Source organism: Phocoena phocoena, chromosome 3 (assembly GCF_963924675.1).
Source record: "Phocoena phocoena chromosome 3, mPhoPho1.1, whole genome shotgun sequence".
In the NCBI taxonomy this organism is placed as follows: Eukaryota; Metazoa; Chordata; class Mammalia; order Artiodactyla; family Phocoenidae; genus Phocoena; species Phocoena phocoena.
In genome coordinates, this window is record NC_089221.1 from 169,086,216 (window position 1) to 169,097,292 (window position 11,077).

The following is an 11,077-nucleotide window of genomic DNA, read 5'->3' on the forward strand; positions in this document are numbered from 1 at the left end:
CACCCCCCTTCCCACTGGCAGCAGAGAAACCCCAAGTTTCTGGAAAAGTTTTATTGTGCACAGAGGGGAGGGGCTCAGTCCTTCTTGGCTGCCGCCTTCCTCATGGCGGCCAGGACATTGCTCAGCTCCTCTCTCTTCCTCTTGGCACGGATGTGTGTCCCCACCTGCCGGGCAAGGAGGGCCATGAGCCTAAGCCCCAAGTCCCACCCCGGCCCTAACAGGAGTCCTACCTACCCTTTTCTTGATGAACTTGAGGGCCCGCTTGTCCTTGGAGACCTTGAGCAGCTCCATGGCCCGCCGCTCATAAGGGGCAAAGCCGCACACCTCCCGGATCATGTCCCGCACGAACTTGGTGTGCTTGGTGAGGCGCTGCGGGAGAAGGGAGGCGTCAGGGCGGGGCTCGGAGGGGGTCTCCGGGTGGAGCGTTGTATGTCTGCTAACAAGGGAAGCCCAAATCCTCCCCAGTCCCCAATCTTATCAACATTAAAGTGGCACGTCACACCCGGCCTTTGCACAGGGTGTTCCACAGGCCCAGAACCCTCTCGCCCTGGACACAAGCTGGGCACCGTGGAGTCGGGGCCGCTTAATGAAGAAATATATAAACCCCCATGAGCCTACGATTCCTCAACCTGACACACAAGGAATCCGCTATCCCTCCACATTCCAACCCCGATCCAGAAACCCTTCTACTCGGCAAACTCCTGCTCATGCGTCAAAATTCGCTCCCAATTAGCTCCTGCCCCAGCTTCCGAATCCACGGGCCAGGTGGGTCCCATTACTTAGCCCCGGCGGGCGTTCGCCGCGCAGGCGCGTAACCGGCATCTTCACTCTCTGCTCTGCGCAAGCCTGACACCCCCTTTCTTCCGTTTAAGACACCAGGGCTGGACTTCCCTGGTGGCGCAGTGGTTGACAGCCCGCCTGCCTATGCAGGGGACACGGGTTCGTGCCCCGGGCCGGGAAGATCTCACATGCCGCGGAGCGGCTGGGCCCGTGAGCCATGGCCGCTAAGCCTGCGCGTCCGGAGCCTGTGCTCCGCAACGGGAGAGGCCACAACAGTGAGAAGCCCGCGTACCGCAAACAAACAAGACACCAGGGCTCCCCACTGCCCTCGGGACTCGACTCCCGACTGCGCTCCCGGCACTCACCCCACGGCGGCGGCTGTGCCTCGGCTTGCTCACGTTCTTGGTCACCTTGTGGCCCTTGTTGAGGCCCACGGCCATGGGGTAGCGCAGAGCCATGGCTGCGGACAGGGGTGGGGAGAGAGGGGTGGAGGTGAGTCCCAGCTCGGTCCCCGCCGCCCGGAACCCCGCGCCTCGGCTCCCCCGGGCTTGCTCGCTGCACCCAACCAAACCCCCGAGCTTCACTGGAGCCCCAAGGGTCCGGATGGCAGCCGATGGTACTCGCGCTGGGCTTCACTAACCTGCTGCTCCTCAATGGCTGCCGCGACGGAAGGGCCTCAAACGCACCGAACTCTGGGATTTCTACCGACCCGCGGGCGGCGCGGGCCAGAGAGGCAGGAATGTCGCGGGCTCCCCCTGGCGGCTGGAGGCGTCCCGGTGGGCCCCCTGAGCATGCGCGCTTATCCTCACGGGCCCAAACCAGTAGTCGGACCGGGTGGGCGTGGCTGTTGCTGCGGTGTCTCCCTCTGCGGGTGGGTTGAGAGGTGAAATCCAACCTCTGCCGCCAGCTGGCTGTCCCAGCGCCAGAGACTTCAGCTCCCACTACTCGAATTTCTCCATTTATAGAATGATGACAACAATAGTACCTATTCCAAACTGTTTGAGCAAGATATGATAACTGGCACAAACTCAAATTTCCACAATCGGAGAAATTGGTTTTACTATATATGAAGCCAAGCTCTGGGCTAGAGCTAAGGAAAGCGTTGTGATATAGTGCCCCCTGGTGGCACTTGATATAACTCGATGTAATTTTAGGTGCAGGGATAGGAGGCGTGGTGGGAACAAAAAAATATTCTTTTTTTCTGGTTTTTATCTTTCAATCCTATTTATTTCCAAGAGACAGTATGAATTTGAGGCTGGTCTGTTTGGGGTTAGCCCTTGGATCACCTGCTAATCTTGGAGGCTTGGACAGCCAACAGGAACTAGTTTTTTTTTTTTAAAAAAACATCTTTATTGGAGTATAGTTGCTTTACATTGTTGTGTTAGTTTCTGCTGTATAACAAAGTGAATCAGCTATACTTATATCCCCATAACCCCCCCTCTTCCGTCTCCCTCCCACCCTCCCTATCCCACCCATAGCTAGCTGTTTATAACATTGTTTCATTCTTCAAAACATTGTTTTGTTTTAATAACATTGCTTTCATTTAGTTTTTATCTTTACAGTTGCTTTTTCTTTATGCGAGCACTGCTGGTTTACCATTTTAAGGAAAGTGTCAATTTTTAATTCATGAATCTAAATACCAGTGATGTGCAGGTGCAGCCCACACGTTGCCTTAAAGAGGGACAGTCAGTGTCAGAATCCCAGCTTCTGCCTCTGACTTCCCGTCTAAGTTTCCCCATCCATAAAATGGTAACAATGGTAGCACTAACCTCTGGTTGTGAAGATGTCACGAATGTCAAGTGCGTAGCGCCTGATGCAGGCTATCATTATTGGTGCACAAACCATGTTCTTCGTGCTGCAAATATAGCCTTTGGCCCACAATCGGTTACACTTCCTTCCATCCCTGACTTCCTGGATGACGTCCACCTGTCTCTCAGCCTCCGTTTCTCCACCTGTGAAATGAAGGTGAGAGTTCTGGCACCAATACACACATCCCTCTTCACCTCCTGCCACCAGCAAACTGGAAGGACCAAGGAGTCTGAACAGATGTGCAAGGAAGAAAGCTTTTTATTATCAAATGGGAGGCTGGATCCAGCCCAGAACATTCTTTTCCTCTTCCCCCTCCTCAGACCCCACCATCAACTCGACAGCTTCGAGGGCTCCCCTGCTCGGGGAAATGGTTGTGGGATGCTCCGAGGCTGAGTGAGTGGAAAGAACAAATCAGCGACGCAGTGGTTTCAGGTCGCAAATAGAGAGGGTTCCAAGGGTGGCTCAGTAGTGTTGTGACCTGTTTGACGGGGCCAGGGCCCTGAGGCAAGTCACACAGCCTCTCTGAGCCTCAGTTGGCTCATCTGCAAAATGGAAGCAGCAATCATATCATCAATGACAGCTGAGAAGACGGAGGTACTTAATTGCCTTCCAAGTCCCTGACAAGATGCCGGGCACGCCTCGAGTTCTGACTGTTTTCAGGTGCTGGTAGTTTTTCTCAGGTTTACTTTTCTGTCTTGATGACTTTCTTTTGGCCCTTGGCCACCTGCTCAGAGGTGTCTGTCCGGGCTCCAGGACGACTGGCTGGAGGGTCTTCTTCTGGGAAGACGAAGGGGCATTAAGCCCAGGGGCTCAGGCAGCAGCGGGGGTCGTGATGTTGAGCTCCTGGCGGATGAACCAGGCCCTTGGCTGTGGCATCCAGCCGCGAAGCAGGCAGAGCAGATGGAAGCGCCACGGGTAGAAGACGCCGGAGGCACGCGTGGCGCTGCCACGAATCACAGCCAGGGCTGCCTTGGGCCCTGGGGCCGCCTTGGCCCTTGTGACGCCCCTGGGGACAGGAGGGTGCGGTGGGGACTGTGGCTACGGCTGAGCGGCCCCCCACACCCCCTCCCCGCTCAGCCTGGCCCCGGCTCGCGTCCTGGGCCTCACCTGACTCCCTCGGCGGCCGAGGCGCGATCCTGGAGGCCCAGGACGCACATGGTGATGGCGACGTTCACGTCCTGCACGTCCAGCTCCCGCCGGAGAGAGCCGAAGAGGCTATCCAGCGCGAACTTGGCCGCCGAGTAGGGGCTGGAGAAGGACGTGGGCACGCGGCCTGGGGGCGCGGGAGGGCAGTGGCTGAGCGGCCACACGCCGCTGCTCCTCCTCCGGGAAGCCTTCGTGCCCACTCCAGGCTCGCCTCCATCGGCCCCATGGCTTCCCCACTCCCCGCCCCACGTACACGCACCTAGCAACGAGGACACTACCACCAGGGAGCCCTTGCTGTCAGTCAGACTCGGCAGCGCCAACGAAGTCAGTTGCACGTAACTCAGGAAATTCACCTGGAGGTGGCGACTGCGAGTCACCGGGCGGAGGAGGAACCGAAGGCCAGAAGGGGCAGGGGCGGAGCCTAGAGCCTGGGGGCGGGGCCTTGGTATGTAGGGGCGGGGTTCGAGGACTGGGGCAGAGTTCTGAATGGACGAGGGGGAACACCAGCCTGGGGCGGAGCCTAGAACCAGGAAAGTTGGGGTCTGGAGCTGGGAAGGGCAGGGCCCGAGAGAGGAATGGTGAGAGGGTGGAGTCTGGCGGGAGGGCGGAACCGGGGCCGCAGAGGGGCGGAGAACCTGCATGAGCCAGCGTGTCGCCTGGGCGCTGCGGCCCCGTGTGCCTGCTGGGGCGGTGCCGAGGTGGTTCATCACCAGGTAGTCCAGCCCTCCTGGCCCGGAGAGGCCCATCAGCCCGGAGCTGTCCTTAAGGCTCCGCCCCCCGCGCCCTATGAGACACCACCCATAGCCCTGCCCCCTGAACCAGCGATGCTCCGGCCAGAGCATTGACACAATGAGCTCTGACCCAGGTAGCGCCCCAACTAAGATCAAAGAGACCCCGCCCTACTCCCTAACCAGGCTTCATCCCTGATCTAATGAGGCCCGGTCCAGAGTTCCACCCACTGGATGCCATGAGGCGCCACCCCTAGCCTTGCCCCCGGACCCATAAATCTCCGCCCTCAGACGGCCGTTACTACCACACCCCCGCCCCAATTTGGGTCGTGCCCCTAAGGCCTAGGCCAAGGTCCCAGACTCCAGGCCCCGCCCCTCACCCAGCTTGTCCAGCGCAAACTGCACCACGCGCTCGGGCACCTCAGGGGAGGCCATGTCCGCAGCGATGTAGAAGACCTTGGGAGCGCCCAGCTTCCGGCAGTTCCCTACCACCTGGGGGGGCCAGAGCTGCCCGTGGGCCCCTCCACCCCAGCTGGCCCCCCTCCACCTGCCAGCCCTAAAGGGGCCCCAGCCTGAAGCCCCCTCCCCTACTATGAGCCTCAGGTTCCATTCAACCTCATGCCTGAAGTGTTACCACTGGGGTAGCAAACTGGCAGCCCATGGGCCAGAATAGGGGACATTTTGCTTGTTCAACCATCAACATTTAAAACGCAGATTTCAAATAAATCTTGAGATTTCTGGCCTCTTGAAATTTTGGAAGGTTCATCCCCAGGAGCTGCACATTTCCTTGAAATAACACTGGGCTGTTTTGAACTTGAGAACCCTAGCTATCCACACAGCCTTTGGTTACTATCAATACTCCTATTTAGTGAGGAACAGTCCTTGCTTTACAACTGTCTTACTGATTCAACCCCACATCACAACCCAGGAGAAGGTCCTTTTATTGTCTCTGATTTACAAATGAGGAAACTAAGCCTCAGAGAGATTAAGTGACTTACCCAAGGCCACACAGGAAGCCTGAATGTTTGCAGGGATTCAAACCCAGGCCCTGTTCCCCGCCCCCCCCCACCCCCACCAATTAAACTTGAGATGGAGTGTCTCACCTTCTGCAGGAGAGCCTCGGTGTGGGCAGTGAGCACCAGGTGGGAGCCCAGGCGTGCGTAGTGATATGCCAGCTCCTCCCCGACACCCACGCTGGCTCCAGTCAGCAGCACACGGGCTCCCTGGAGGCTGGCTGGCAGCGAGTAGGGGTGGTCAGCTTGGGGGATGGACAGGACAGCCAGAACGTTCCTCTCACCCCCACCCCCAGGCACTCACCTGGGTCAAAGTTGTCATCCCAATAATAGGCAAAGAACAGGGCTCCCAGCCCCACGAGCAGCAGCACCTTCATGGCCCTCCCTGGGCCTGCAGCAGGAGAGAGGAGGGGCCGGCACAGGCCTGGCCCACAGTCGCACCCCAGTCACACCCATTTCCCCAACGGCGTCTTTGTTCGAAGAGCCAGTGGTGATGCCCCTGGCCCTGCCCCCTCTTCTCCATCTGCAGAGCCACCACCTGGTCCAGGTCATCATCTAGCTCACCTGAACCACTGCAGCAATCTTCTTCCCCTACTGAAAACCCTGCCCGTTTCACTTAGAACAAAAGCCTTGGTGACCAAAAAGGGTCTGCTTGGACCAGCCCCTCTTGCTCACTCTGCTTTGCCACACCAGCCTCTTCACTGTTCATTGGAACCAGCCACTCACCATCCTGCCTCAGGGCCTTTGCATTGGCTGTTCCCTCTACGAGGCTGTATTTTGTATTCCCAAATACAACTCAATGGCTTGCTCTTTCAAGTCTTGGCTGGAAAAATCACCTCCTCAGAGGGCACTTCCCTGGCCTCCTTCTCTAAAGCACCTCTGTTCCTGGTCACCCCCTCTCTCTTACCTGTAGAATTTTTCTCCTTCTCAGCACTTGTCATCCCCTGAAATCATCTTGATGATTTGTTACCTGTTCAGGATCCCTCTCTCCCCTTACTCAGCTCCATGAGGGCAGAAAGGAAATGGAAACCTGCTTCTGTTTTGCTCCCTTTTGGATCTTCTGTGCCCTGAACTGCCAGACATGCAGTAGGTACTCAACAGATAGACTGACCCAGAGTGATATGAGGAAGGTGGGAGGTGAGAGGTGGGGGAGCCCAGAAAGATAACTCTGTCTGGAGACACCCAGAAGGAATCGGACACTCAGGACTGGCTTGGAGATGGAGGTGCCCATGTCATTTACTTGTTCCAGGGAGAAGGTGAAAGATATAAACAGGCCAGGTGATTAAAGTTAAGGGGGTCATGGATCTCCCCTGAAAAGGGCACAAGCCCATCACATCTTAGGGTTTCTATCCTCTGAACTGCATGGGGCAAAGAGGAAAGGCCATAGGGATCTTTGTCCAAAAACATCTGAGATGTCCCTTCCTGCTCCAAACCCTCCCAGGGCTCACCACTGCCCCAGATGGAGACCACACCCTCCTCACCTCAGCCCACGAGACCCAGCAGGTCTGGCCTCGGCTCTCTGTCCATCCTCATCTTCCCCACTTCCTATCCATGAATCTATCAGTTCTCAGAAAAGCGAACTCCTCGCCCTAACCCAGTCACGCCAGCGTCCCCTCAGCAGGGAACACTCTCCCACCTCTCCCCACTTCCAGGGAAAGCCCTGAAGCCCCACAGCTCAACACTCTCCTCAAACTGGCCCTGACCATAGTTCCCTCGCAGGGGTTGGCTGGCAAACTGGGTGGGTGAGTGGGCGGATAGATGAATGGATGGATGAAACAGCCAGGCTCTGATGGGGGAGGAAAGGAGGAAACCCGATCCTCGCAGAACCCACCGGCCCCCTGACCTCGCCGGGCCTCAGTTTCCCCTCTGGACAAAGGGGGCGTGCGACTCACTGCACTCTCCCAATCGCGAACTCACCCACTCAGGCCTCAGTTTTTCCCGCTGTCCAGCGGGGCTGGGGTCCGGGCCTAGGAGCCACGCGTGCGCCCCTCTGCCCTCACTTCACCACTGCGTCCGCCAGGCTCCGACCGCGCCCCCTCCCGTAGGGTCTGAGTCACGCGACTCCGAGCCCACCTCCTCGGGGGGAGAGGCTATACTGTGGGGACTCCGCTCCCAGGCGTTGCCGGGCAACAGCCTCCCGCCTAGCTCTCCTCTGGCCTCAACCACTGACCTGATCACGTGACTAAAGGCCCGCCTTTCTCATACAAATCAGCCCTCGTGTTGCCGTGACAACCGGCTTCCAGGCACTCTCTTCCTGTGCCTGGGCCCTTAGTCCCCCGCGCCGGCGCGGGAGACGACATCTTGCGGGTCCCCCTCAGGCCCCACTCTTGTCACCCGATTCCTCTTTCCCTCACGTCACGAGGGCCGTGCCGCCCCCGACTGCATTTCCCAGGAGGCTTGGTGGCTAAACGAGCCGTCCGGCGCCTCACGTGACTTGCCGACTACTTTTCCCAGACAGCTTTGCGGCGGCTGGGCCCTGAGGACTAAGCTTCGCGCAGTTGTTTTGCAGTGAGACCGCAACCTCTTTCTGTTGTCTAGGTGCCGAGACTCCGACTCCCGGAGGCCTTTGCGGCTGACAAGAGACTACGCCTCCCAGAGGCCTCTGCGACGGCGCAACCGGAAGTGACGGGCGAGCCAAGTGTCCTTGCGCGCGGAGCGGAGCGGTCATGGTATCCGGAGTATGGTCGCTGATGAGGTTCGTGGGGCCACCAGGAGGGCCCCAAGCCCCCGAGAATGTTCCCTTCTGCGAGCACCCTCCATCTGGTTTGCTCCCGATCGGCTTTTCGGCGCCCGTAGTGTCAGGTCTCCCGTGTCTGTCCAGACAGGGTGGAGCTTCTCGCCCCCCTCCCGCTTCCTAGCGAGTCCGTGCCTTTCCCACTCTGTACCCGAGACCCCTCCGAGCCTCAGCTGCCCGCTCTGTAATATGGGAATGCCGCACGCCTTTGTTGGGAGGTTAATGCGCACCCAGAGCTGCGTATGACAGGAAATGACCAGGGACACTTAGAAAACCCCCGCGGGTTCCTCGCGGAGCATCCCTCGGGGCTGGAAGGTAGAAGGTGGTCAGGAGTCTTAAGTCTTCACTGTTCCCTGCCCTCTGCGGGATCTTTAGTGACACTGTTTCTCTCCAGGCTTCAGTTTACCAGTTAAATGGAGCTGAGTATCCCTGCACGCCTTAAGTGCTGTGGGTCAGGCACCCCTCTGGGCTCCCAAAATGCCCTGTGCTTCCCGCATTAGCTGCCTGGCTTCAGGTGTGTCACTCTTTGGACTGTGGGCACGCCCCTTCCCCTAGGGGTCTAACCCTCACCCCCATACCTGCGGTCCTAGACCCGGGAGGTGGCCAGCAGAATCTGCTGAGCTGCTGTGATTCCTTTCTCTGCCTGCAGGTTCCTCATCAAGGGCAGTGTGGCTGGGGGCGCTGTCTACCTGGTGTACGACCAGGAGCTGCTGGGGCCCAGCGACAAGAGCCAGGCGGTCCTTCAGAAAGCTGAGGAGGTGGTCCCCACAGCCGTGTACCAGTTCAGCCAGTACGTGTGCGAGCAGACAGGCCTGAAGATACCCCAGGTACTCCAAGCTTGGATTGAGGCCACGGCTCTGCGGGAGCAGGGGCGTCAGCTCTGGGGTGGCCTTTGATCCCCGGTCCCTCCAGCCCTGCTTGGCTTTCTCCACACTGGGGCATGTGCTGCTCTCCCTGCCTGTGAGGGAGGCGCGGGCTACCAGGCCTTCCCCTTTCACCAGCCCCTTCTTCCCCTCTCTTCCCAGCTCCCAGCCCCTCCAAAGTTTAACTTTCACATCCGCGAGTCCTGGAATTCAGGTAGGCCTTGGTCCGTCTGCTTGCAGGAGAGTGGCCCCAGATACTTCCCACCTCCCACCTCCCTTCCTGGCCATGCCTTTCCATCACTCTCCTTCCTGCTCTGTGTGCACCTGCTGCTCCCGCCTCCCCCCCCCCCCCGCTGCCCCCAACAGATCTGAAAGAGAAAAGGGAGTGGAGATTCCAGGGAGGTGGGAGCAATATGTGGCCTCCACCTGTTTCCCTGCATGGAATTGACAGAGCCGGAAGTGGTGCCTCTCAAACTCTCTGCTGAAAGCGCTGGGCCCTCCTTCCCCACAGGCATCATCACGGTGATGTCCGCTCTGTCCGTGGCCCCCTCCAAGGCCTGGGAGTATTCTAAGGAGGGCTGGGAATACCTGAAGGAGCGAACCAAGTAGCCTGTCAAGAGGAAGCTGCCTGCCCCAGGCGGGAACAGGGGCTGGGGCGCCATGGACGCCAGACTGGAACCCCACTCCTAGGGCAGCTCCCGGCCTTGCCGGCCCAATAAAGGACTTGGAAGTGTTCCTCGATCTGTGTGCTGGCCCCCGGGGCGTGGGCTGCTGGCTCCTGGGGGCTCTTCAGGGCCTGACCTTGACCGAAGGCCAAGGTTCACTCCTTTGTATCTGGGCCCTGCCCACTGGTGGGCCCTCGACTTTGTATGGTGAGTGGGAGCAGACCACTGCCCTGGGGCTCAGGGCCCATCTGCGTCTGGGGTCTTCTCAGTTCTTGGAGGGCTGAGCACAGGGTGGGGCAATCTGGGGGTAAGGGCTGGTCTACACAGCTGGGAGCCCCCAGAGCCACTGATTGTCCTGCTCGGCTCACTGATCTGCCCGCCTAGTCTAGTCCCTGTCCTCCTGCCCTCACCTGCAGCCTTCACCTGGTTTCCACTCTCATTCCACCCTCTCCCCACAACCTGGGGATTCCTGGGGAGCACAGACCTGGTGGTCATGGCCATGCAGGGAGTCTCCCTGGCCCACAAGGGCCCAGTTTTCCAGATGTTCCCTGCTCCCCTGGGAAGCCTTCTCTGACACCCGCTGTGTCAGCTGCTTGGTGACCTAAATGTGTCTCTGTCCAGCTGGAGCTCTGGGGAGGGTGGGCCCTTGAGATGCTCCCTGTGAGATCCCCAGCACCCAGTCACAGAGCATCCCACCATGGTGACGGCAGGAGGAAACCTCTGCCCCAGACAGGGTAGGAGGTGGGCTTGGGTGGGAGCCAGTGACTGGCCCTGGGAACAGGGAGGAGGCCTGGGTAATGGTGCCCTGAGCTGGCACAGGATCCTCTGTTCCCAAGAGTTCCGGAGTTCATGTCAGTTGGTTTAGGGGATAGAAGTCACCCAGGGACATGACTCAGGAGGGGACAGCACTGTTACAGATGAGGGAAGCAGAGACCAGAGGCCAGGGCATTTCCCAGGCTCGCCTGGGAGCAGAAGCCAGCACGTGTCCATCCATCCATCTGGCCAGGGAGGAGTGGGGAGGGCAGGGTGCTTGGGGAGGAAGAGCCCTGAGTGACCTGTGCCACCCTGGTCTCCAGGAATGGTCTCCAGGTGGGGTCTCCCATGTCCTGTGTGTCACCTGAAAGCCACCTGGGCCCCTGTGGAGGTGGGAGCGGGTCTATGATGAGGGTGGGATGGGTGGGGCCTGGGGCCATCTTTGATGCTCTGCTGCCGAGGAGGGAGCTGGTGCTGGCCATTTCGGAGGCTGAGGGCACATCCCGAGTTCAAGGACAAGCCCTGTGAGCTGTCCCAGCCTGACTCTCGGTCCACAGAGCCCTTCCAGCAGCCTCATGGGCCCATT

The 11,077-nt window shown here is 59.0% G+C and overlaps 3 protein-coding genes across 5 annotated transcripts; 1 reads left to right on the forward strand and 2 right to left on the reverse strand.

Moving 5' to 3' along the window:
* Positions 1-43: 43 nt before the first annotated feature.
* Positions 44-1,454, reverse strand: RPL36 (ribosomal protein L36). Its single transcript, XM_065874475.1, has 4 exons — positions 1,421-1,454; positions 1,146-1,240; positions 235-369; positions 44-164 (listed from the first exon to the last, which is right to left on the reverse strand). The coding sequence occupies exons 2-4, from the start codon at positions 1,236-1,238 to the stop codon at positions 75-77; spliced, it is 318 nt and encodes a 105-aa protein (XP_065730547.1). The 5' UTR covers positions 1,239-1,240; positions 1,421-1,454; the 3' UTR covers positions 44-74.
* A 1,375-nt stretch (positions 1,455-2,829) lies between these two features.
* Positions 2,830-5,894, reverse strand: HSD11B1L (hydroxysteroid 11-beta dehydrogenase 1 like). Of its 2 annotated transcripts, XM_065874442.1 has the most exons (7): positions 5,781-5,894; positions 5,567-5,697; positions 4,844-4,955; positions 4,371-4,462; positions 3,995-4,088; positions 3,697-3,862; positions 2,830-3,595 (listed from the first exon to the last, which is right to left on the reverse strand). In XM_065874442.1, exons 1-7 carry the CDS (start codon positions 5,851-5,853, stop codon positions 3,400-3,402), a joined length of 864 nt encoding a protein of 287 aa, XP_065730514.1. In that variant the 5' UTR covers positions 5,854-5,894; the 3' UTR covers positions 2,830-3,399. The 2 variants fall into 2 exon arrangements, with proteins under 2 accessions (XP_065730514.1, XP_065730515.1); XM_065874443.1 differs by lacking the exons at positions 4,844-4,955; positions 5,567-5,697 and having other exon boundaries at positions 3,400-3,595; positions 5,781-5,853.
* A 1,876-nt stretch (positions 5,895-7,770) lies between these two features.
* Positions 7,771-10,289, forward strand: MICOS13 (mitochondrial contact site and cristae organizing system subunit 13). 2 transcript variants are annotated; one of them, XR_010655733.1, is made up of 5 exons: positions 7,771-8,171; positions 8,860-9,037; positions 9,236-9,287; positions 9,585-9,803; positions 10,280-10,289. XR_010655733.1 is itself a non-coding variant. In XM_065875117.1 (4 exons), exons 1-4 carry the CDS (start codon positions 8,143-8,145, stop codon positions 9,680-9,682), a joined length of 357 nt encoding a protein of 118 aa, XP_065731189.1. In that variant the 5' UTR covers positions 8,103-8,142; the 3' UTR covers positions 9,683-9,808. The 2 variants fall into 2 exon arrangements, 1 of the variants encoding a protein (XP_065731189.1); XM_065875117.1 differs by lacking the exon at positions 10,280-10,289 and having other exon boundaries at positions 8,103-8,171; positions 9,585-9,808.
* The last annotated feature ends 788 nt before the right edge of the window (positions 10,290-11,077 follow it).

What these genes read in the sequence shown, in the direction of transcription:
- RPL36 (XM_065874475.1), bottom strand. Translation starts at nt 1,238, where the DNA reads ATGGCTCTGCGCTACCCCATGGCCGTGGGCCTCAACAAGGGCCACAAG. An exon ending in GGCACAGCCGCCGCCGTGGG is followed by an intron (nt 370 to 1,145) that starts GTGAGTGCCGGG and finishes CTTCTCCCGCAG; the next exon opens with CGCCTCACCAAGCACACCAA. An exon ending in TCAAGTTCATCAAGAAAAGG is followed by an intron (nt 165 to 234) that starts GTAGGTAGGACT and finishes CTTGCCCGGCAG; the next exon opens with GTGGGGACACACATCCGTGC.
- HSD11B1L (XM_065874442.1), bottom strand. Translation starts at nt 5,853, where the DNA reads ATGAAGGTGCTGCTGCTCGTGGGGCTGGGAGCCCTGTTCTTTGCCTAT. An exon ending in GGTAGTGTCCTCGTTGCTAG is followed by an intron (nt 3,863 to 3,994) that starts GTGCGTGTACGT and finishes CCGCGCCCCCAG; the next exon opens with GCCGCGTGCCCACGTCCTTC. An exon ending in TCGGCCGCCGAGGGAGTCAG is followed by an intron (nt 3,596 to 3,696) that starts GTGAGGCCCAGG and finishes TCCTGTCCCCAG; the next exon opens with GGGCGTCACAAGGGCCAAGG.
- MICOS13 (XM_065875117.1), top strand. Translation starts at nt 8,143, where the DNA reads ATGGTATCCGGAGTATGGTCGCTGATGAG. An exon ending in CAGGCCTGAAGATACCCCAG is followed by an intron (nt 9,038 to 9,235) that starts GTACTCCAAGCT and finishes CTCTCTTCCCAG; the next exon opens with CTCCCAGCCCCTCCAAAGTT. An exon ending in CCGCGAGTCCTGGAATTCAG is followed by an intron (nt 9,288 to 9,584) that starts GTAGGCCTTGGT and finishes CCTTCCCCACAG; the next exon opens with GCATCATCACGGTGATGTCC.